We start from the raw sequence: 22,900 nt of genomic DNA on the forward strand, positions 1-22,900 counted from the left end.
TCGATTACATTTTGGCATGGCATAAGCCAAAATACATAAAATAGGTATAATATATTGTTTCAAAAGAAGAATAAGCGCCAAAGAATTGATTCAAAACAAAAAAAATCAATAACCCTGAACGTGAAAAATAAATCAAAATTGTAGAATTTTAAATACTAATCTTTGCACGTATGTGTCAACCCATAGAAATACAATATAATTCAAAAAACGTACCTGTAACAATAAAAATAACAAAATAAAGCTCTTTCCTAGGCCGATAATTCCTTAACTTTCAAGAAATTTTGAAATATGATAAAAAAAATCAGAACCTGTGAAGCCAAATACGAAACTCGTCTCGAATAAAATTATTCGTTTACAATCCAGCAATCAGTCGTATATTATATATATATGATGCATGTAGTTTACTAAAATAGCTTACCAAACGAGGTAAAAGAATAAAGCCAATCAATGAAATCCTAAAATTTAGTATCTCGTAGATAAAGGAAAATAATAGACCTTGAAGAGGAGAGTGCGCAAAAAATTAATGCAATAAGCAAAACCCTTTCGTTAAAAGGGAACTTTTGAAATTAAAATACGCTACAGTACTTCTCGAATATAGCGTAATCCAATTTCTTTAGGTTCTCGCGAAAGACCCAAATCCCGCGAAAAGTATCGTAATTCACAAACGCTCATATAAGGAGAAAGACAGCATTTAATAATTCTCACTAACCTTATAAACTGGTCCAACCTAAGATCCTTGCTAGACTTATCCTCCAAAGAAGAAATGTAAAATAAACTAATTAACGACATATTATTCAAGTCACGCTTTACAGAATGCACGTTAGTTAAGCGTTCAAAAAAATATGTGTTCACCGAGGCACATACGAATTTGAACTGAAATTATTAAGATAAAACCGAACATTTATATGAAGCATAAATGAGTCAAGGGTAATCCTTAATTTAATCAAACGAAAGTGGGAGCCATAAATTTTATGAATAGGTGAACAGGATCCTAGTCCCGTAAAGTAGTAACAACGGCCAAAGTTCAAATTTGTTGTTATTCAGGAGAATACTTGAAAAACCCTGTTTCAGTATACAATAATGAGACAGATATAAAAGTAAGGTTTAATGCCCTTAGAATTCTGAGTGGGGTGGAAAAAAGACTAGTTCACGCTAAACCTAATGAGAAATACCCTTAATGAGAAATTATATTAAAATAATACAAAGTAAATAAATTACTATATCTTATGCAAAACTCCCATTTAAAAAGCATAAACAGATCCCTGTAAAAAGTCTAGAAAATATCATACCTCTGCCACATGGCACAATCCCTGCCACAGAAGCAAAATAGTGGAACGTAATAGACGTTAAATATAAAAAAAAACAAGACTAAACACAACTATTCGTGCATCTGAGACGAGAACCGGGTCAATGCTCTGATTTCTGTCGATTTGCCCCCAATATAGGGATGCGATGTGCCCTACAACAACTAAGTAGGGTTATGATTAAAACACTTTACTTTACAATATTATAAGACCGTCATTTAAGACAGTTTCTTGCACGTATAGTTTTGCTTTCACAAAAATTAAAAACAAACAAGTTTTAAAACAACGCGTTTCGATTTGATTCCCATATTTTTCAGTCGCATTTGCAATAAAAGGATTACATCTCGTAGTAAGTTAATATATCCAAATTAGGTTAAACCCGCCAATGAGTTCACTACAAAACGTGATTATACTTTAATTATCATTTAGGAAATACAAGGGAATTAAATTTATATGCCTTATGAGAAACTACAAAATTTTTAGGTAATATAGCTCTTGATAATAAATACCCCTGCCACGTGGCGATAACTCCGCCACGGGAGAAAATAAGTTGACACCTTAAAAGGGAGCGTTTTTCTCTTAACTCATTTAAACGAGAAGACTTAATCTCGACTAACAAGCCTTCGTATTCCAATAATTTATCATAATTCTAAAATACCCTAAAATAGGGAACTTATTCGTACATGTTCTGAAGATATTATTTGAGTAAACATCAATACGAGACTCTTCATTCGATTCAACTTAAACAATAGCTATCAGAATGGGCAATTGGGGAAGAATCGCCTTCAATATAAAGTAAATTAATTTACTTTAATTAATCGTGTACAAATAAAAATAAATCAATAGGTGTTTTAGTTCCAGTAATCAAAGCTCAATAAAGTACGACGATAAATGAAAATGCGCTACGGTTTCACAGCTTAATTGTTGAAAGCCTTAGAAGATAAGTTTATATTCTCTAACTTCGGCCTTAATAAGATCTGTTCACGTTGACAGGATACAAAATAACAATGGACGCTTTAAAAAGATTGTTTAAAAAAGGAAAATTTGCTTTGTTAACTACAAATACAAAAAAATTGTTGTATATAAGAATTTACCAAGTATGGAAATCGAATGCCCACATTAAATCCTAAGTGAAAATTTAAGAACCCCTTCAATTGATCAACAATTATCGCATTTGTTAAAATATGCTAGCCAAATATAATACAACATTCCTTTAACGACTTAAGCTTGAAAGCCCGCTCATAACTATGTAAAAGAGACTTTTAGCTAAAAATCAGTAGTAATACCTCCCACACTTCGGGGGGTAACAACAAAAAATTTTGTTTACCTTCGATAAGTAGTAAAAGCTCAATGCATACGGCAAGTCTCATTCATAAAAAAACGAAACAAATAAATAATCAGCAAACAACCCCATGATATACGTTGAAAGTGGTATAGGAGGAACAATTCAAATATACATACGATACGCGATAGTGAAAACGGATGAAACCCCGGGCATAGGAGGTCAGAGCCGAGGATGTGCATGGTGTATATTATCCAACCGTACAAGTACTTGACTCTCACCTTCTGTTGAGAAGGATCACACAAGTTACTGAATGAGGGAGATACCAGGCGTTGTAAAAGCTGTTGCTGACTTGGTTTTGTAACGTCTGCAGCAGGTTTTGCGACTCCCTGTAGAACCTGGTGACTCCTTCTGGCGAAATTTCTTGTGAAACTAAGGACAATGGGTTATCGAAACTGGAGGGATATACTTTCCGTTGACCTGATGCTCCATTATCGGGTGAGCGGAGAATGCATCGTTCCATTGACTTGATTACGAGGCTTGATTGCACAACAAGAAATCGCTCGGCAGGCACTACAACTGCCTATTCGTCAAGTTTCTTAAAAAAATGGACCCTCAATCGTGGGAAGCAATGGCCACAGGGGAATGGAGGTGGTGTCCCTGTCATCCCATTTCCGTTACCGTTTGGCCCTAGCTCTCTATGAAAAACAACTGCGTAAATACGAGTGTGATTACGTAACAAAGAGAATAACTGACAAATGGATGGACCCTCAATTGTGGGAAGCCTTGGGCAGTCGGGTGGAAGTCATGTATACTATCCCTCTGCCTCCTGATTGATCTCAAGCTACCTATGAGAAACTAATACCCAGCTATAGACGTGAACGGTGAACAGCAAAGAATTATAAATTACAGTTAAGTGAAATAACCTTACAACGTGGGGACCCGTTGGTCAACTGTTGTGACCTGTGGTGCGTTTTATCCCATGGGTCATAACGGTCTGGCCAATGAGCTCTTATGAAAAAATCAACCCATCCCACTATGAAAAGTGACCCGAAGGAATTACCTATATTACCCCTTCCATTATAAGAATCAATGTGACAAAAATGTTACAAATACGTGGATACGTTCCGATACGTAGAGAGTACTCTTGCTCTGTATGTTTTTCCTGTTGATTATTTGGGGGAAAGGTGCGTAGCAAAGGTATCTCTTACGAAGATCAACTAGAACCGGAAGAGAAACGCCAAAATACATTACCCCTTCCATTAAAAGAATCACTTTAACAAAAATGACCATACGGGCATTAGGTATGGAGATGAAAAAAAAGTCCGATACGTGGGGAATGCCTATTCAGGGCGTAGGCACACGGTTGATTATTTTGTGGGCAGACGCCCTGACAGGGTATTTCTTACGAAGAACAACTCGAACAAGAAAAGGGACCCAAGAATACCAGTAAAAGTTAAATACCATAAATTAAAAAGTCCAAGTAAACAGCTATATGTAACAACAAACATCATCAAATTGAAAGTACCTAACTAAATAAAAATAACGCTTAAAGGAATCTGCGAAAGAGATGGGCAGAAGAGCCTAAATAGCGAGGGAGTTGTGTGCCGGAAGTTGACACGAAGTTCTTTTTATTCTTTGGGTCAATTTTTGTAACAACAATCCCCTTGCGAAGAACAACTTGTACCGAGAAAAAGAACATGAAATACTAATAAGAATAAAACTTCATAAAATTAGAAAGGCCAAATACACAACTATCCTTATTAACAAGAGTCATCAAAGGACAATCTTGGAACAAAGAATGATTCTAAGATTAATGGCAAGCTTAGTGCATTATAACTTTAATGCACGTGCAATGACAAGAACACTAGAACACACTAGACTAAGTGCCAACCTGGCCTTCCGAATTTTAATACAAAATACTCCAACAACAAAATATAGCTCGTTGTCTAATTATATCGCCAACAATATTTGGTACGATCAAGACGATAACAACATAACTACAATTTGGCCCATTAGATTTCTCTCCTTACTAATAGACCAAGGACATATGTTAAAAGGTGAAAGCTTCCTTAAAGCCTTATACGTCAACTGTGTAAATAACACGTATCTAAATCCAATAAACCCTTCAACGGGATCCGCTATTTTTTAAGGTACCCCAAGAGATTATAAAGACATAAAGAAAATAACCCTGAACTTTTTCCAAGAAGACGAAAATTTTGGAACCAAAATATTCCCCGGCTTAGACGTAATCGTGCGCGAGCAACTATGCTGTTGCCAATCACACTTAAACTTAAGTTTCTCCGAAGTAAAAGTAATAAATGACCCATTGTCTTTATCTCAGTTGTGCCGGAAAGTCATTCGACAAAATATGCGAAGGAATGAAATAACTGCCGCTCTGGAGGACTTACACCTCCCAAACCAATTATTAGTGTACTTAATGTACCTAAATACACCTGAAGGCGTTAAAAATGATATAGTATTTGAACTCAAATTTCTCAGCTCAAATGTTTCGTCATGGGAAAATTATCGACTTGTCAATATGCTTACATCTCCAAGTTCCAAGGCAGTACTACCGGATGATGCACCCATATTGAAATTAAAACCCAATATTAGTGGAAGAAACTGTATATATAAATGACTTCGTGGAAACGAATAATAAAAGAACCCTCCAATATTATTTGAAGTGTTATGTCTATGTAAATCAATTATTCTTATAATTTAAAAGGTGCATTATATGAATAAACCAGTAGCGTAGTAATATTTGTAAAACTATGAATTAGAGTGAATGTCACAGGGTCTAAATACATTGTTAATAAACTGACAAAAAAGGTAGTTTCTTGAAAGTCTCAATCCTGTAAGCTTATACGGAATTTATTATATATCAACTGCAAACGTATTAAAGTACAGTACAGAGTTATGAAAAATCGAATTACTTTAGACTACATAGATCGCTGGGCGCATGGCTGCACCGATAAAAAAAAAATCTAACTTCGACCTGAAGTTAGACCTTTTTCCATTCAAAATAAATATTCATTATTGGTTAATATGGAGCTTTAGATGACTCGAATTACGTCGAACGAATAAGTACCCGATGTATGTGGAAATACCGGTGAAAAGGTAATTTGACCTCGACCTAGACTGTACCATGATCATAACTAATCTTGAAAAAATTTACTAAATAAAGATCAATAGAAACTACCTTTCATTTCAAAACAATGGCCAAAGCAATTATCGATACAGAATTCGTAACTATAAAGCACGCAAAAGAAAATGTGATATACTCAGCGGCAATGCTCATCGTGAGTAAATCAGGGGAAGAAGTCTTCGAGAAAAAATGGAACGTCAAGTATGATTTAGGGAAATACAACGAGGAATCCTATAGATTTGGTCTAAGTTTAGCAAACACACCCAAATATTGACCCACAAGAGGGAAATTAAGAGTAAATATAATGGCAGAAAGGGCAAGTACCTCCATTATATTAAACATGAGATAAGAAAATTGCAAAAAAAACATAAGGTTCAGTACTGGTACGTTAAAGGTCCATGTCAGACCGATTTATTGCTTCTTGACAAATTTAGAAAACAAAAATTAGTTTATAAAATCGAAAGAAATCCAAACTGTGTAAAATATCAAGGTTAACACGACCCCCTCCAAGAAATAAAATACTACAAACAATATCTATATAATCCAAAAAGCGTAATATATAGAGCAAAAAGAAAACAAATTATATTTAAAAGAATAAAGGCCTATAAATCAAAATCAAAAGCAACCAAAAAATCAAAAAAACCGTCTCTATTGAAGTAATTTGGTAAGACGTAAATTAAAGTCAACTCACGCACCCTTTACATTAAAATAAAAATTATTTAATGAAATCAATTAAAACAACTACCCCCCCCCCCCAACCTAAGAATCAGCCGTATCAATCAATTAATTCTATCATAATGAATACCAATTTCATCTTGTTATTTACCCGATAAAAAAAATTCTTTTATATATAATAGGAATTTAAATTCCCATTCGATTAAATGTCATAAGAATTTTACCCACAGTATGTTTAATAACAAATTAATTCCAGAAACAACGAAAAGAAAGATGTGGCTAACAAATTTCAAGACAATCTTCATTGCCCAAAGCATAGCCCAAGATATCGTAAAGCATGGAATAATTTTTAAACACGAGAATTCGTTGCTCGCAAGTCATAATGCCTGGAAATATTTATGAAACTGGACCCCAAACCGTTCGAAACCTTGTTCCAACAAGTCATTATACTAGAGAAAAATACCAGTGAATTAAAGGACTCTATATTCCAATTCTTAAAATCAGACAAAAGCCTGCAATCAACCAAGGAAAATAAAGGAAATCTACCCTCCATATCTCCGAAACTAAAATCAAAATACATAATAGATTTCGACAAGAAAATGGCTGAAATTGATAAGGCTCTAGGATTTAACAAAAACGAAAGCCGAAGAAGAAGAGCACTAAATGACGTGGATAGTCCCATGAGTGAGCATACTACAATTAAATCTACCACAAGTTCCCCCTTAACTACCTCCAGGAAAGATAAACTCTACGATGGGAATTACCCAATACTCAATGAACTACCGAGCCTATGGACTTTTCTCAAGGAATTATGGCAAAATCATGCTGAACAAAATGTTACGAAGCAAATATTATCAAAACTCACAAAGGAAAAAGACTACAGACAAATTATTAACCTAAAGGAATTGAAATTCTCAAATACACAACAAGATGATAAAAATAAAAATCTTAAAGAAAGAAAAACGAAAGACACCAAGACAACCACGCCTACTTATGGGACCCCAATAAAAGATATACAGTTTTCAATGTCAGCAACTAAAATGAAACTAGTCCCAAAAATAAGTATACTTAGCAAAAAATCACATCAGAATATGATCATACTGACTTATCAGGAACCAAATGTAATTATAAAATGGTTTTGATCAACAGGGCCCACGTTTATGCGCACGCAACCCATTGGCATATTCCGTATAGGCCTAATATCAAGAATCCCAGTAAGGCATACCGAGACACAAACGATAAAAGTACAAGCGATTCAACCAGAAGAAAAGAAAAATAAATATAAGAAAGAGGAAGAAAACGATTCTGTACACAAAAAATGTTGGATAATAGACGGTAGACGTACTTGTGCAAGATTAGCAATGGCCGACGAGCCGGCAAGGGAAGATATTGAACCATTACCTGAACTAGGTGAGAAAAACGCCCTAAGAGTATCAATTCACCAATCGTTTTTAATATTGTATAGGCAGCGATTACAAGCATTATTTGAATTGTTCAATACAGAAATACAAAAATTAAAACAAAGTACCACGAGAATCTTCGAGGTATTCTTTCGAAAAAGCAAATACCGCAGATCAGCTAGTCTAATACCAATTGTAGGAGAATTGGCTTCGCGCTTATTTGGACTATCAACCGAAGAAGACCTGGATATCCTAAGGGAAAACGTAAGAAAATTAAATAACGCCATGAACGTGACCTTACACGTCCAAAAAATACAAGCCAGTATAGCCAATTATCAGAGACAAAATCGAGGCAATTTCAAAGAAAATATCAAAGACAGTAAACATAATGAATTATTTAAAGAATGAAGTAGATCGTGTGATTTCCGATTCGAGCCTCACCATGGTATTACTAGACATAGTGACAATGTCATTACTTAACCTAGCAACAGACGTCAGCAAATTTGAATTTGAATTATTTGCCCTTACTGGATGAACCATATCCTATGACCTGGTGGACCCTATGAACCTGAGAAGTATCCTGGACGAAATAAAAACGCATCTAACGTTCGGCCTACATCTACCAACCGAACAAGAAGTAGCAAACCTATTCCACTACTACACCAAGCTATAAGTTCACATCACGGAATTAAATGAACAACTATTTGCAGTAGTAACAATTCCATTAATAAATCAACAATCCATATACGACTTGTATAAAATTTCTACGTTCCAAGCCAATATAGGAAGAACTAATTCATTTATGACTATCACTCCCGAAGCGGAATACTTGCTAGTCGATCAAGATAGAAGGAAATGCGCCTTAGCAAACCCACAGGACCTTAAGGAATGTATAGCATTCAAAAACCTAGTATGTCAACTAACACTGCCCATTTATAATGTAAAACCTGGATCATGTATGTTAGATATATTCTTAAAAGAAACTCAACAAGAGGAAATTCCCAACTCATACGAAGCGCTAGTAGGTAGTACAAAACGTGAAATATTCTTTCATCTTAGAAATAATCTGTGGCTATTTTCTGTCCCAAAAGAAACAGTTGGGACCATCTCTTGTTATAATAACGCTGAAAGAATCGATCCAAGCTACAGAACTGAATTACTATTACAAGATGTAGGAACAATAAACATAAAACAAGGGTGTCGATTAGTAACCAAAGAAGCCGCGGTACAAACACCACTGATAACCACGAGCACGAATATAATAAGTCCCAAGGTGATCAATTTCAAACCAGTCAATTTATCGCAAAGAATTCCTAATATTGATGACGAAGAATCAAAAGCCACAATATGGTCAAAAATAGAAAACGTCAAGGGAACCTTACCACTAACAAGAATAAGAGAAGCTTTAGACTCTCAAATTCCCCTATTTACTAATGAAGACCAAAGATTGACGTATGTAGAAAGTAGATACGGACTATTCTCAACAAATTTTTGGTGGAATATCCTCCTAACGGTAGGATTCGTATTCATCATCTCTCTGAATATAAGAATACTATTGACCCTGAATTACGGAAGAATTATGATAATACGTAGAAAAAGGGCAAAGTCAGGTCACATCGAGCCAAGTGAGATGCAAAATTTAAACCCGGAACTTCCTGATAACCCTTAAGCCATAAAAGATGGGAGGACATGATCAAGCGAATGGGAGTAGAGGTCCTCATTCGTGCCATGCCCAGTCCCAAATCTCTACTTATTGTTTGCACAAACCCATGCGGCTGCAAAGATGTATTTCTTAAGCAGCATGGACGCGCGTAAACAGTAAAGACTTGAAAATCTATAGTAAATCAAGACCTCTCATAAAACCATGTAACTTACCTCGCATATAGTTATGTAATAGAAAAGTAAATGCTAAAGTAGATAAGTATTGAATAACATTTATAAATGTGTTGAATATTGAACATGTGCCAAATGCACATATATATAAGTATATATATAATCACTAAATCTGGAAAATCTCATATTGTGTTATTTTTCCTAGACACAATCATTTTCTTATGATTACCTAGCTTATTTCGTAGTAATCTAGTGTTGCTGCAATATGCATGTAAAGCATGAAAATTGCTCTTAATTGTTTTATCTTTGAGTTTAACCGTACTCATATTAAATTGATATCATTAGTACGACTAATCACAACTATTATTTCAAATAATAGTCCCCATATAATATCGTATAAATTGTGTATTATTGGTGTATGTGTTTTAAGTTACATAATTATAAGGAGATTTTGATTCTACCCAGATATTTATATTCCAGGAGGCAGAATAATCAGTGCAAATTCACTTTTGGTGTACCAGCAAGCAACACGGATACAACCCAGTAGCATCTACTCTCATCATTCGTCAACCACCGATGAATACCCACCAAGGAAACCCTTGGAGACAATACCCTGACGACAATCCAAGTCACCCAAGCCTAGTACCAGGTAACACCACCTCAAACAATGTTAGCAAACCGAGAACCCCAGATATATGTATATATCAAATAAATGATTACCTAGAGAACCACCCCGACCGCAATGTCGCAAAACTACATAAAAACCGACGATAACTATCCTTAGACGGCAAGGTCCCAAGCATTAAATCCTAAGGACCAAGAACAACCCTAGGGCCAATCCCTCAAAGATTATATATCTTAAGCCCCAAATCAGAGACAATATGTTGAGACAAGATCCCAAGCTTAAGTTTTGACTCTATCCAATTATTATTAGATGTTGCAAAACCAAACCATCCTCCATGAGAAGAAGAACCAAACGTGAACAATTTTGTGGGAATTATAAACTGTACGCGTAAAATTTTCCCAAAATAAAGTGTCAGACAAGAGACCCAAACAAGTATTATAACCATAACCTCCATAATTAAGCCCTCAATGATTGTGTATCATTTAACTAGGAATCAAAGACAATGCGTCGAGCCAAGGCCCTAAGATCAAGTTTTGATCCTGCCATAGTTAACGTCAAATGTCGTAACACAGCCCATAGTCCAAATAAAAGAAGAACTGAACGTGAAAAATCTACGGAAAACACAGACTGTACGAGTATTAGATTTTCCCGACGATAAAAGTGTCCAAGAAGAGATACCCAGCCCAGCGATCAAGATACCCATTTCATGTTTTCAATTCCCCAAGGGTTATGTCCCTAATAGACATTTCAACATCCTTGTGACATCAACCCCTCGTATTTGACATGACAAACCACGCACGGACAATTTGGTGCAATAGTCATATTTATGAACAATGTAAACACTTATCCCAGGCAACAAGTGCCAAAAGATGAAACACCACGAAGACAAACCATAAACAATTAGCCGACACAGTAATTAGTTCAACGGAAGCCCAAAATAAAGTAACAACGTATGTGAGTATTATAGACACGTAGAATGATGAAGTAAGTTTGAAGTCTTATGTATCTAACTATAACTTTAGTGAATATTGAGAAATTTTTTATAATCAGATGAAAACAAGTGTAAATTACATTATCCCAGTGTTGCAATCGGACATTAAGCTCAAACCTATCAATGTGTCAAACCTTTTATTTGCAAATTATTTAATTTATATATATCAGTGTTCTTGAAGTCAGTTACTTATCGTATCATTATAGCGTCAGGTGGAAGTATAGTCAAGTAATAGGAAAAGCAAATATGTACCATTTTAAGGGATAAAATAGTCGCAAAAGCAGAACGTAATTAGTTAGAACCATGTAGAACTATTAGCATATCAGGCGAAGGAATTTTAGGATCAGGTGGAGGAAATAATAATTATTACGTAATCATATAACCAAATGTGTTAGTCAATAGAAACTCTTTGACCCTTTCGTCAAATTGAGTGTATAGGTGATGGACTTTAAAGTAGTGTCTTTATATACGTAATCTCATAAAGCAATCGGGAATATGAAAAAAAAAATTTTACAATTTACCAAAACTGAGTTAATTCAAGTAATAAGTACCAAGCTAAATTGCTTTTAAAGAAAGATCAAAAGTTAAAAGAGTAGAAAGAGTAGGGTAACACAAAGATGAGGACATCGTTAAGAATGGGAAGGATGATATGTAATGGAATCAATTTTCAAGACCCCGAAATTTTCCAAGTAAAATAAAATCGCCCAAAATAGGAACCCGAAAAATTCAAGTAACACTTAATTGTCAAATTTAAAAAATAGCGAAACATTGTATCATAATCGTAACCCTATGAAGAAATCGTTCCCACAAAAAATGTAACAGCAATAAATAATTATCGTGACCAATTGTACATGACAGGTAACCAACCATGTAATTTAAATCTTGAGTTGAATTTCAAAACGATCAAAAGATGGTAGACATTATTATACAAAAAATAGTCACTTGTAATACAAAGTAGATACAATGTATTCCGCTGTAATTACAAGGTAAAAACTTTAAAAAATAGTTTCTTGAGATGCAAAAGTAAAACTATTTAGTCCGCTGTAATTAAAAGGTAAAAACTTTAAAAAATAGTTTCTTGAGATGCAAAAGTAAAACTATTTAGTCCGCTGTAATTACAAGGTAAGAACTTTAAAAAATAGTTTCTTGAGATGCAAAAGTAAAACTATTTAGTCCGCTCTAATTACAAGGTAGAAACTTTATTCCGCTAAGAAGAATTTCAAAGGGAAGTTTTAAAGAGTCATAAATCGTATCAAAAGTTAGTTAAAATTGACTAGCTGATTGGTACATCACTGTCCAATAGTAATAGGGGATATAGAATCAGAACCAATAGAATCAGTGTAATGTACTTTTCAGCAACGCCCGAATGTAACCTTAGGCGAAATCGCAGAGTATGGTACTTTCGAACTTAGCAAGTTTGAGGGAGTCTAATTTCAGTCTTTTTCCAGTCTCTTGGTAGTCTACAATCTGTCTATTATGAATCTATGATCAGTTTTATGTGAATCTAGAAACAGTCTTATGTGAGTCTATTTGCAATTAGAATGAACCTCTAAAAACATTTATTACTAGTGAATTATCTGTTACTTGTATTGCCCCAGCCAACAACTTTATCTTAGTGTCTTTGACTGTGAAGTGCTTTTGATATTGCCGTCAAGCTTTGTACCGATCATGTGAGTAAAAATAAATACATTACTTTCTTATCTTATTCTCTTTATGTTAGTATTTCTCAAGATAGTTTGTCCTTGTGGCTCCAATCGCTCTCAAGGGAACCCGAATCCTTTCAATCTGATTTCGACTCAGTATGGCCACTAATTTATGCTCCCCATTTGAATCACTGATTTAATTCCCCACTAAGTGAAGCTCCCCCTCTACCATGGTATGCCACTCGCGAACCGCCAACAAAGAGTTTAATCGAAAATACTCATATAAACAATTAATTGAAAGAATCAACAGAAAAAACAAGAACAAGATTTTTATTGAACCCCCCCCCCCCAATTAGACTTCCAAACTTTTCTTAACTGTGCAAAAACACCCTGAGCCTTTGCTATTCTACTTTTAACATCTTGACTGCTCACAAAGTCTTTACTAATAATATTACCAAGGTAAGTTAAGCTGCCCACCTGATCAACCTTTTCGTTACCGAATAATTAAGTAAGTTCCGTCTGTAGTAAGTAGACATATGGCATCATAACTTAAAGGCAAATCTACCATAGCCGTAAGAAGGGCCTGGGGGCTTGAACTACCAAGTAAAGCTCTCGAAGGAAGTTGACAGGTTTTCAAGCTCACAAGACCGTTGACTAGGCATCCCGTTTTTTATTCCTGTTGCCCGGCAGATGTTACCTATATACATGATTTTAATCCAGGAGGGGAAGTCCGGGGTTTAGCTTATCATCGAAAAAATTTTTTCTTCGAGAATATAAAGTCAAACTACAAAAATAACAATGAAGCTGAATAATTTGGTATAATTTCGATACCTAGTGAATATTTGAGATAGAAATACTGATTTATTTTTTCCTGACTACATGCATTGTCTCATAACCGTATGGAGTGAGCAGAGACATTTGCGGCAAACGATTTGAATATTTACATTTTTTTAGGGCCGAACTGTGTAATCTTGAAACAAAAGATGATAAATAAGACTAATTAGAGTTCAAATAGGCAACATTCGTTCATTTTGGGTATGACGCTGTATCTTCTAGACAATTATAGCATTTGATGTGTATATTTGGAAATTTTGAAGCTTTCATCCATAAACTGGTAAATAAGGAAATCGGACTAATCATAGATGAAATTTGCCATGTCCCTTCATTTTTTTGGCATGACATTTTGGCAATTTTTCAGACATTTAGGGCATTTGATATGTGTGTTAAAAGTGTTTGGCTCACAGGGCTTTTCTGGCAGCAAGGACAGAAAAGGAGACAAGCTCATCGCAGCTTAGATAACAGAGGTCCTTTCGTTTTGGACATGACAACACCTTGTTTAGATATTCATGGCATTTGGTGTGTATATTTTTTATAGAAGTTTTTTAGGCTTACCTGGGTAATCTGGCAACAAAGGAAGGGAAATTAGACTAATCACAGTTTGGATAGCTCCCATCACGAAAAATGGCATTTTGAAACCGCCATATTCGTACAACGCTCCACCAGCAATTGGACCAATCATTTGAGCCAAACTCATCATCAGCCGAGTCCATGACTGCAATACAAACTTAATGATTAGATATTCGTTAATATAGTTCCTTAATATTTAAGGTTTCAAACAGATATATATATCTGAAAATTTCAAGAGAAGAGGCCATAAAGGCCTGTTTTCGAACCCTCTCCTCTTGAAATTTTCAGGTATATAAATTTAAATGCTTGGGCATTTAAAAGAGGGAGGGAAAATGCCTGATCTGCCCCTTCCCTCTCCGGGTGCCCATATATATTTGTCCAAATATAGAATTTGTCTGACAACTTCATTTCTTCCCTCAAAGCATTATGATACTGATGGATTTCAGCGAGAACCCCAGCTAAAAGAAAAATTCTAAGGCAAATATGTATACAAATTTGGCTAAAAGAAAACTGTACTTTTATCTTATACATCCAACTCGACGCAAAATCCCTTTCTAGAACAAATTTCAATATCTCACACATATACAATATATAGCGTTTCCTCATATCAGAAGACAAGTCAGATAAATTCAATATGTACGAGTCACCGTGCCTTATTGGGTTACACGAATGTCGGATTTGCCTAAATAATGCCATAAAAGAAGAGAATTTATACAACAGTTACCCTATCTTGTTGTTTTTAGGTGCATTGGATATGACTCAATGTGAGTGTTCTTTTGTTTTTATCATTATTTTGTGCACAACATTTGTGTTTTTTATGTAGGCTAATCATTTAGCCAAAATCTTCTGACGATTATTTTTATCATCGGTTCAAGAAGTTTTTTACGAGGTCTCACTATCTTATTAAAACTTACACCTGTTTTTCAATATTATCATTTCCATTTCAATTCTTAGTTACCGTAAATGGGAGAGAGAATCTTTGCCCATTGAAACAATAAACCCTTTCCAGCAAGTAATCGGACATGTTATGTTGAAATGGATTTTTAGTAAGGCCCACTCTACAGCTTAAACGTTGCAGAGGTAGGGGGGCTAAGGAGAATAACAGTCCTCACATCCAAGATAATTTTGTTTTATTTAGTAATAATGCCACTCTTTACCTATATTTAAAAATATAATTTTCATTGGAATTTAATCGCTGTAGGGTGATTACATGTAAAAAGATGGTGGACTACCCTCATTTTTCGGGGTCAACCCTTTAATGTCAACGCTAAATTTTCAAATTTACTTTACTGGTTACAGGTAATAACCTACACGATTTTTTTTCTTGATTTAGGGTTTTGATTTAAGACAATAAAACATAACACATCATGCAAATAAAATGCATGTAATAAGGATATTCTTCTTACTCTACAACCCATGGGGGTGGGGGTCAAAATTACAGTAATCATCCAGTGTCGAGTACTTATACATTTATCAATGTTAGAAAACTGTGCCAGGAATCTCGAAAACTAAACCAACTAGGCTGCAGTAAAAAAGTGTGGTTCATGCAACGTCGTAACAATGGGTGTATTGATTGGTTGAGTTTCCCATATTTAAGGTCCAGCTTTCCAGAAAACACCAAAAGTAGACCAACTCTTACTCAATCCTGTAAACATTATAACAGTAACATTAATATACCAAGGACATCAAAATGAAAAACATATTTTTGTCCTCTCGACACCTTTCATATAACCCCAATTTTCTAAGATTTTCTTCACCTTTTTTCAAAATCATGAAATGGTTAAGGCAGTACCACATTTCATTATTCTTAGTATGTTGAACCGAAAAAGAAATAACTAAGCTAACTATCTACATTTTTGACAACGCTTTTCACCCGTAAAAATTCAAAGGAAAGCTATATCTTTTGATTGGTGTATTACAGTGATTTTCAACCACGTTTCTTATTTTGCATTTGGTATCCGTGATTACTAAAAACTGCATAACTATATATGGGGCTTCTTTATTTTAAAAATCTAAAACAAACTTCCCATTTTTTTATAGCCTTACGACTTGCATGGTTGTTTATGCTTCTGTGTAACCATTTCAAAAAATCAGGCTTCATTTAAACTGATCTTAGTACTTTATGCCTCGTTTTCATTTCGTGTTTTAAGGATATCAAATAACAAAACCACAAAAACCATAAAAAAAGATAAGAAAATCAACGAAATCATGGTTAGCATTTAAGTTACTTAACCATCTAAACATTCTTGAAGTAAGGACAAAAATGTGAATATATTGAGAAATAAAAAGAAGGAAAAAAAATTAACCACAAGCCACATTATTATAAAATAAAGAATTTGTATCAATGAACAAATGAATTATTTTAAATTAACAAACTCAAAGTTTAAACATAAACAATAAGAATAAAAGACAAAATAAGATTCTAAAAATAGTGACTTTCGATGCAAACCAGAAGAGGATGTGAGGGATGTGTGAACGGTGGAGGAGGGCAGCTGCCAAGATTTTTCTAGCTAGAAGAATTCGCAAAATAGTAAGTGCCAGCTGGACAAGGCAAACCCCGCCCAAGGCAGGGGGATGACCATCCCAATTATTAGCTACTATTATTACCACATACAACAGCAGTGTTAGGAAATCTAAATTATGCCACGGTGGAGTACTAAACAAGAAAGCAAATGGAATTCTTAGGAGAGAAATCGACAAGATATGGCACTATATCCTAAAAAACTGTGAAGTTAAATATATACATTTTAAAACAAAATTGAATCAATCGACAATCTTTGAATTTTGACTTAAGATTTTGGGCTGTTGTTTGGCATTTTTTTTTGCGATACGAAATAGGCAAAAATGGCACTTTATTGTGACGCAATCTCTTTTGCTACTTAAAACCGTGGCGTACTAAACAAAAAGCAGATTTTGAGAAATCAACATTTTTTATTGATGGTTGTTATGAGCAACTATAACCGGGTTGCAGTGGTAGCTAGCAACCTAGTACAAGACGATCACGTCCAATGTTAAGAAATATAAAAACCCAGAACTCCTAAAAAAAAAGTCAGATCAAAACAAAAAGTACACCATTAGAACCGCCGTGTCCGAAACCCCTATGTAGGAAACTTTCGGTCCCTTGGCTTGAACAGCAAAGGAAATATATTGGCTTGAAAATCAAGAAAAGTGGCAACTACTACATCATTCTGCCTAAACGGCATCTTTTTTTTCTTCCACAAATAGCTTGGCACTGGAACATCGTAGAGAGTTGTTCAATAGCTCATTTTAAAAGAAATTATTGGGGTTAAAAACCTTTCGTAATTAAAAAAATTAATTTTTATAATAGAATCAATTTTGTACGAAAAACTGCATATTTCATGTTAAAGATTGATCAATGACGTCATAATCGTATCCGGGTTGCAGCGGTAGCTAGCAACCTAGTAGGAGACGATCACGTCCAATGTTAAGAAATATAAAAACCCATAACTCCTAAAAAGTCAGATCAAAACAAAAAGTACACCATTAGAACCGTCTTGTCCGAAACCCCTGTATAGGAAACTTTCTGTCCCTTGGGTTGAACAGCAAGGGAAATATATTGGCTTGAAAATCAAGAAAAGTGGCGGCTACTACAACATTCTGCCTAAACGGGATATTTTTTCATTTTTTCTTTCTTGTCTAAACTATAAAACTAAACTAAACTGTAACTCTGAATTAAAACTAAACTAAACTATAACTCTAACTAAAACTCTAAGTTAGGACTCAAAACTAAAACTCCAATTTCTAAACTAAAACTCTTAACTAAAACTAAACTAAAACTATAACTCTAACTACAACTCTAAGCTAAGACTCTAAACTAAAACTCTTAACTAAAATAAACTAAACTATATTTCTAACTAAAATTCTAAGTTAAGATGATAAACTAAAACTCTAAACTCTAAACTAAAACTCTTAACTAAAATATGACTCTAAACTAAAACTCTTAACTTCAACTAAACTTAAACTATAACTCTCACTAAAACTCTAAGCTAAGACTAAACTATAACTCTAAACTCTAAGCTAAAACCCTAAACTAAAACTTTTAACTAGAACTATACTAAACTATAACTCTCACTAAAACTCTAAGCTAAGACTCTAAACTAAGACTGTTAACTAAAACTAAACTACAACTCTAAACTAAAACTAAACTAAACTATAGCTCTAGCTAAAACTCTAAACTAAAACTCTTAACTAAACTAAAACTCTAAACTAAAACTAAACTATAACTCTAACTAAAACTCTAAGCTAAAACCCTAAAATAAAACTCTAAACTCTAAACTAAAACTCTTAACTAAAACTAAACTACAAGTCTAAAGTAAAACTTAACTAAAACTAAACTAAAAGTCTAATTTAAAACTCTTAACTAAAACTAAACTAAACTATAACTCTAACTAAAACTATGCTAACAGTCTAAATTAAATCTCTAGACTCTAAACTAAAACTAAACTAAACTATAACTCTAATTAAAACTCTAAAGTCTAAACAAAAACTCTTAACTAAAACTAAAAAACACTTCTAAACTAAAATTCTTAACTAAAACTAAACTAAACTATAACTCTAACTAAAACTCTAAGCTAAGGCTCTAAACTAAAACTCTGAATTAAAACTAAACTAAACTATAACTCTAACTAAAACTCTAAGCCAAGACTCGAAACTGTAACTTCAATATCTAAACTAAAACTCTTAACTAAAATTAAACTTAAACTATAAATCTAGCTAAAACTCTAAAGTAAAACTGTAAACAAAAACTATGAACTCTAAACTAAAACTCTTAAGTAAAACTAAACTAAAGATCAAAACTAAAGCTCCTAGCTAAAACTAAACTAAACTATAACTCTAACTAAAACTCTAAGCTAAGACTCTAAACTAAAACTCTAAATTTTCAACTAACACTAAACTAAAATATAAATATAACTAAAACTCTAAGCTAAGACTCTAAACTAAAACTCTAAACTCTGACTAAAACTCTAAGCTAAGACTCTAACTTAAAACTCTATACTCCAAACTAAAATAAACTAAACTATAACTCTAACAAAAACTGTAGGCTAAGACTCTAAACTAAAACTCGAAACTAAAACTCTTATCTAAAACTAAACAATAACTCAAAACTAAAACTCTTAATTAAAACTGAACTAAACTATAACTCTAACTAAACTCTGAACTAAAACTAAACTAATCTATAACTAACAAAAACTAAACTAAACTATAACTCTAACTAAAACTCTACGATAGGACTCTAAACAAAACACTATCCTCTAAACTAAAACTCTCACCTAAAACTAAACTACAACTCTAAACTAAAACTAAACTATAACTCTAAACTAAAACTCTCAACTAAAACTAAACTAAACTATAACTCTAACTGAAACTGTAAGCTAATACCGTACTAAAACTCTAAACTAAAACTCTTAACTAAAACTAAACTACATCTCTAAGCTAAAACTCTTAACTAAAACTAAACTACAACTCTAAACTAAAACTTTTAACTAAAACTAAACCAAACTATAGCTCCAACCAAAACTCTAAACTAAAACTCTTAACTAAACTACAACTCTAAACTAAAACTAAACTAAACTATAACTCTAACTAAAACTCTAAGCTAAGACTCAAAACTAAAACTCGAATATCTAAACTAAAACTCTTAACTAAAACTAAACTAAAACTATAAGTCTAACTAAAAGTCTAAAGTAAAACTGTAAACTAAAAGTATAAACTCTAAACTAAAACTCCTAATTAAAACTAAACTAGATATCTAAACTAAAGCTCCTAACTAAAACTAAACTAAACTATAACTCTAAAAAAAACTCTAAGCTAAGACTCTAAACCGAAACTCTAAATTCTCAACTAAAACTAAACTAAATTATAAATAGAACTAACACTCTAAGCTAAGACTCTAAATTAAAACTCTTAACTCTAACTAAAACTCTAAGCTAAAAATCTAAAATAAAGCTCTAGTCTCCAAAAATAAACTTAAACTGAACTAACCTATAGTTCTAAAAAAAACTTTAGGCTAAGACTCCAAACTAAAACTCTTATCTAAAACTAAAGAACAACTCAAAACTAAAACTCTTAACTAAAACTAAAATAATGTCTAACTCTAACTAAACTCTTAACTAAAACTAAACTAATCTATAACTAACTAAAACTCTAAGCTAAGACTCTAAACTAAAACTCTAAACTCTAAACTAAAACTCTAAACCCTAAACATAAACTCTTAACTAAAACTCTAAACCATAAACTAAAACTCTTATAAAAAACTAAACAACACCTCTAAACTAAAATTCTTAACTAAAACTAAACTAAACTATAACTCTAACTAAAACTCTAAGCTAAAACTCAAAACTAAAACTCCAATATCTAAACTAAAACTCTTAACTAAAACTAAACTAAAACTATAACTCGAACTAAAACTCTAAAGTAAAACTGTAAACTAAAACTATAAACTCTAAACTAAAACTCTTAAGTAAAACTGAACTAGAGATCTAAAGTAAAGCTCCTAACTAAAACTAAACTAAACTATAACTCTAACAGAAACTCTAAGCTAAGACTCTAAACTAAAACTCTAACGTTTCAACTAAAACTAAACTAAACTATAAATAGAACTAAAACTATAAGATAAGAGTCTAAACTAAAACTCTAAACTCTAACTAAAATTTTAAAGTCTAAACTAAAACTCTAAAGTCTAAACAAAAACTCTTAACTAAAACTAAACTAAACTATATCTCTAAGCTAAGACTCAAAGCTAAGACTCTAAACTAAAACTCTTAGCTAAAACTAAACTATAAGTCCAAAAACACTTAACTAAAACTAAAAAGTATTGCTTGGCGCTGGGGTATTCAAAAAGCCATAAGTTAAAGTTGTGGGTGAAAAAGATGGGTACTTCAAGTTGTAAAATTGTCTTAGGAGGGATATTAAGAAAAGAACTTGTTCTGAAATAATATGATAGAACCTTTTGAAATGTATTGCTTGGTGTTGGGGTATGCAAAAAGCCGTAAGGTAAAGTTTTGTGCGAAAAGGATGAGTACTTCAACTTGTAAAATGGGTTTAAGAGGGACATTAAGTAAAGAACTTGTTCTGAAAAATATAATAACAGCCCTTTGAAAAGTATTGCTTGGTGTTAAGGCGTTCAAAAAGTTATGAGGTAAAGTTTTGTCCTAACAAGGGGATTAATCCAACTTATATAATTGGTTTAAGTGGGATTTTACGTAAAAAAACTGTTCTGAAAAAATATAAAAGGGACTTTCAAATAGTCCCGCTAGTTGTTATGGCATTCAAAATGTCGTAAAGTAAAGTTTAGGGCGAAAAGGATGGGTACTTCAACTTGTATAATAGGTTTAAGAGGGATAATAAGAAAGGTACCTCTTCTGAAAAGATATAATAAAGCCTTTTGAAAAGTATTACTTGGTGTTGGGGTATTCAAAAAGCCATAAGGTAAAGTTGTGGGTGATAAGGATGAGTACTACAAGTTGTAAAATTGGTTTATGAGGGACATTACGTAAAGAACTTGTTCTGAAAAGATATATTCGAGGGGAGCCGAAAATTTTGGGGGGAGGGGGTCCTTTTGTGTCTCAAGTACGCAAAAAAAAGTATTAAAAAATGATGGGGAGGAGGGCTCTCTGGAGGCCCGGGGGGAGGGGGCCCTTTGGGGGCCCAGGGGGAGGGGGCCTTCTGTGTCTCAAGCGCGCCAAAAAAAGTGTAAAAAATGGGAGGGAGGCAAAAAGTTGGGCGGGGGCCCCTTTGGGGTTTGGGTAGGGGACCTTACAACACTGTTCAAATGGAACTTGTGTATTATAACGACCAGAGAGTTTCACCCCAAATCATCTTCTAAAATCTCTCAAACTGTTTCGCCCAAAAAATCCCTAAAATCCCGATTAATTTGTTATATCTCCTAAAAGTAATTCCCAAATAATCCCCTAAAAGTTATTCCTGCATGTTCCTTTGTTTCGCCATCCCTGCGCTGTCACATTTGAAATTCCCAGGAAACCATTTCCCGCGTAAAATATATTCAATCTTTCTTGATCTCGTATGAATTTCTGAAAAAATCTAAGGTGTTCCTAGTTACGCTATTATAGCTTCGATAGAATATTAATATTTATCTCTCAGACCTAAAGAACAGAGAAGCCATATTTAAAATTGAATATTAATTTATCTCTCAGACCTCAAGACCAGAGAAGCCATATTTAAAAATTAAATCCCCTCATGATCTTGTCCCGATTATGCAATCAATTTCCCAGAAATCTAGTCCCCTTCGATTATGCAATCAATTTCCCAGAAATCTAGTCCCCTTCGATTTTGCAATCAATTTCCCAGAAATCTGTCCCCTTCGTGGATCAATACACTTAGAAACATCCCCGTCGATTATGTAAATCAATATCCCAGAAATATAGTCCCCATCGTGGATCAATAAATTTGTACCGTTAGTATTCAGTGCGCATGCGCAAATCTCGTCTCGGAGTCAATAGGCTTAGAAACATCCCCTGATTGACCTTGAAAAAGATACTTTTAAATTACCAAATAGTACCTTTCTTATCTGGCAATAGGGTACACTTCGTCCCAGAGTAATACCTAGATCCC

The 22,900-nt window shown here is 33.7% G+C and overlaps 1 protein-coding gene across 1 annotated transcript in view; it reads right to left on the reverse strand.

The window, feature by feature from the left end:
• LOC148954256 (uncharacterized) overlaps nt 1–22,900 on the reverse strand; it is a 112,393-nt gene that overhangs the window by 71,494 nt on the left and 17,999 nt on the right. Inside the window, exon 5 of the mRNA XM_089086215.1 lies at nt 14,294–14,453. Within this exon, the coding sequence (XP_088942341.1) occupies nt 14,294–14,453 (160 nt within the window). The remainder of the gene's footprint in view (nt 1–14,293; nt 14,454–22,900) is intronic.

This window comes from Artemia sp. Qi Xiang Cuo, chromosome 3 (genome assembly GCF_049724085.1).
Source record: "Artemia sp. Qi Xiang Cuo chromosome 3, ASM4972408v1, whole genome shotgun sequence".
NCBI lineage: Eukaryota > Metazoa > Arthropoda > Branchiopoda > Anostraca > Artemiidae > Artemia > Artemia sp. Qi Xiang Cuo.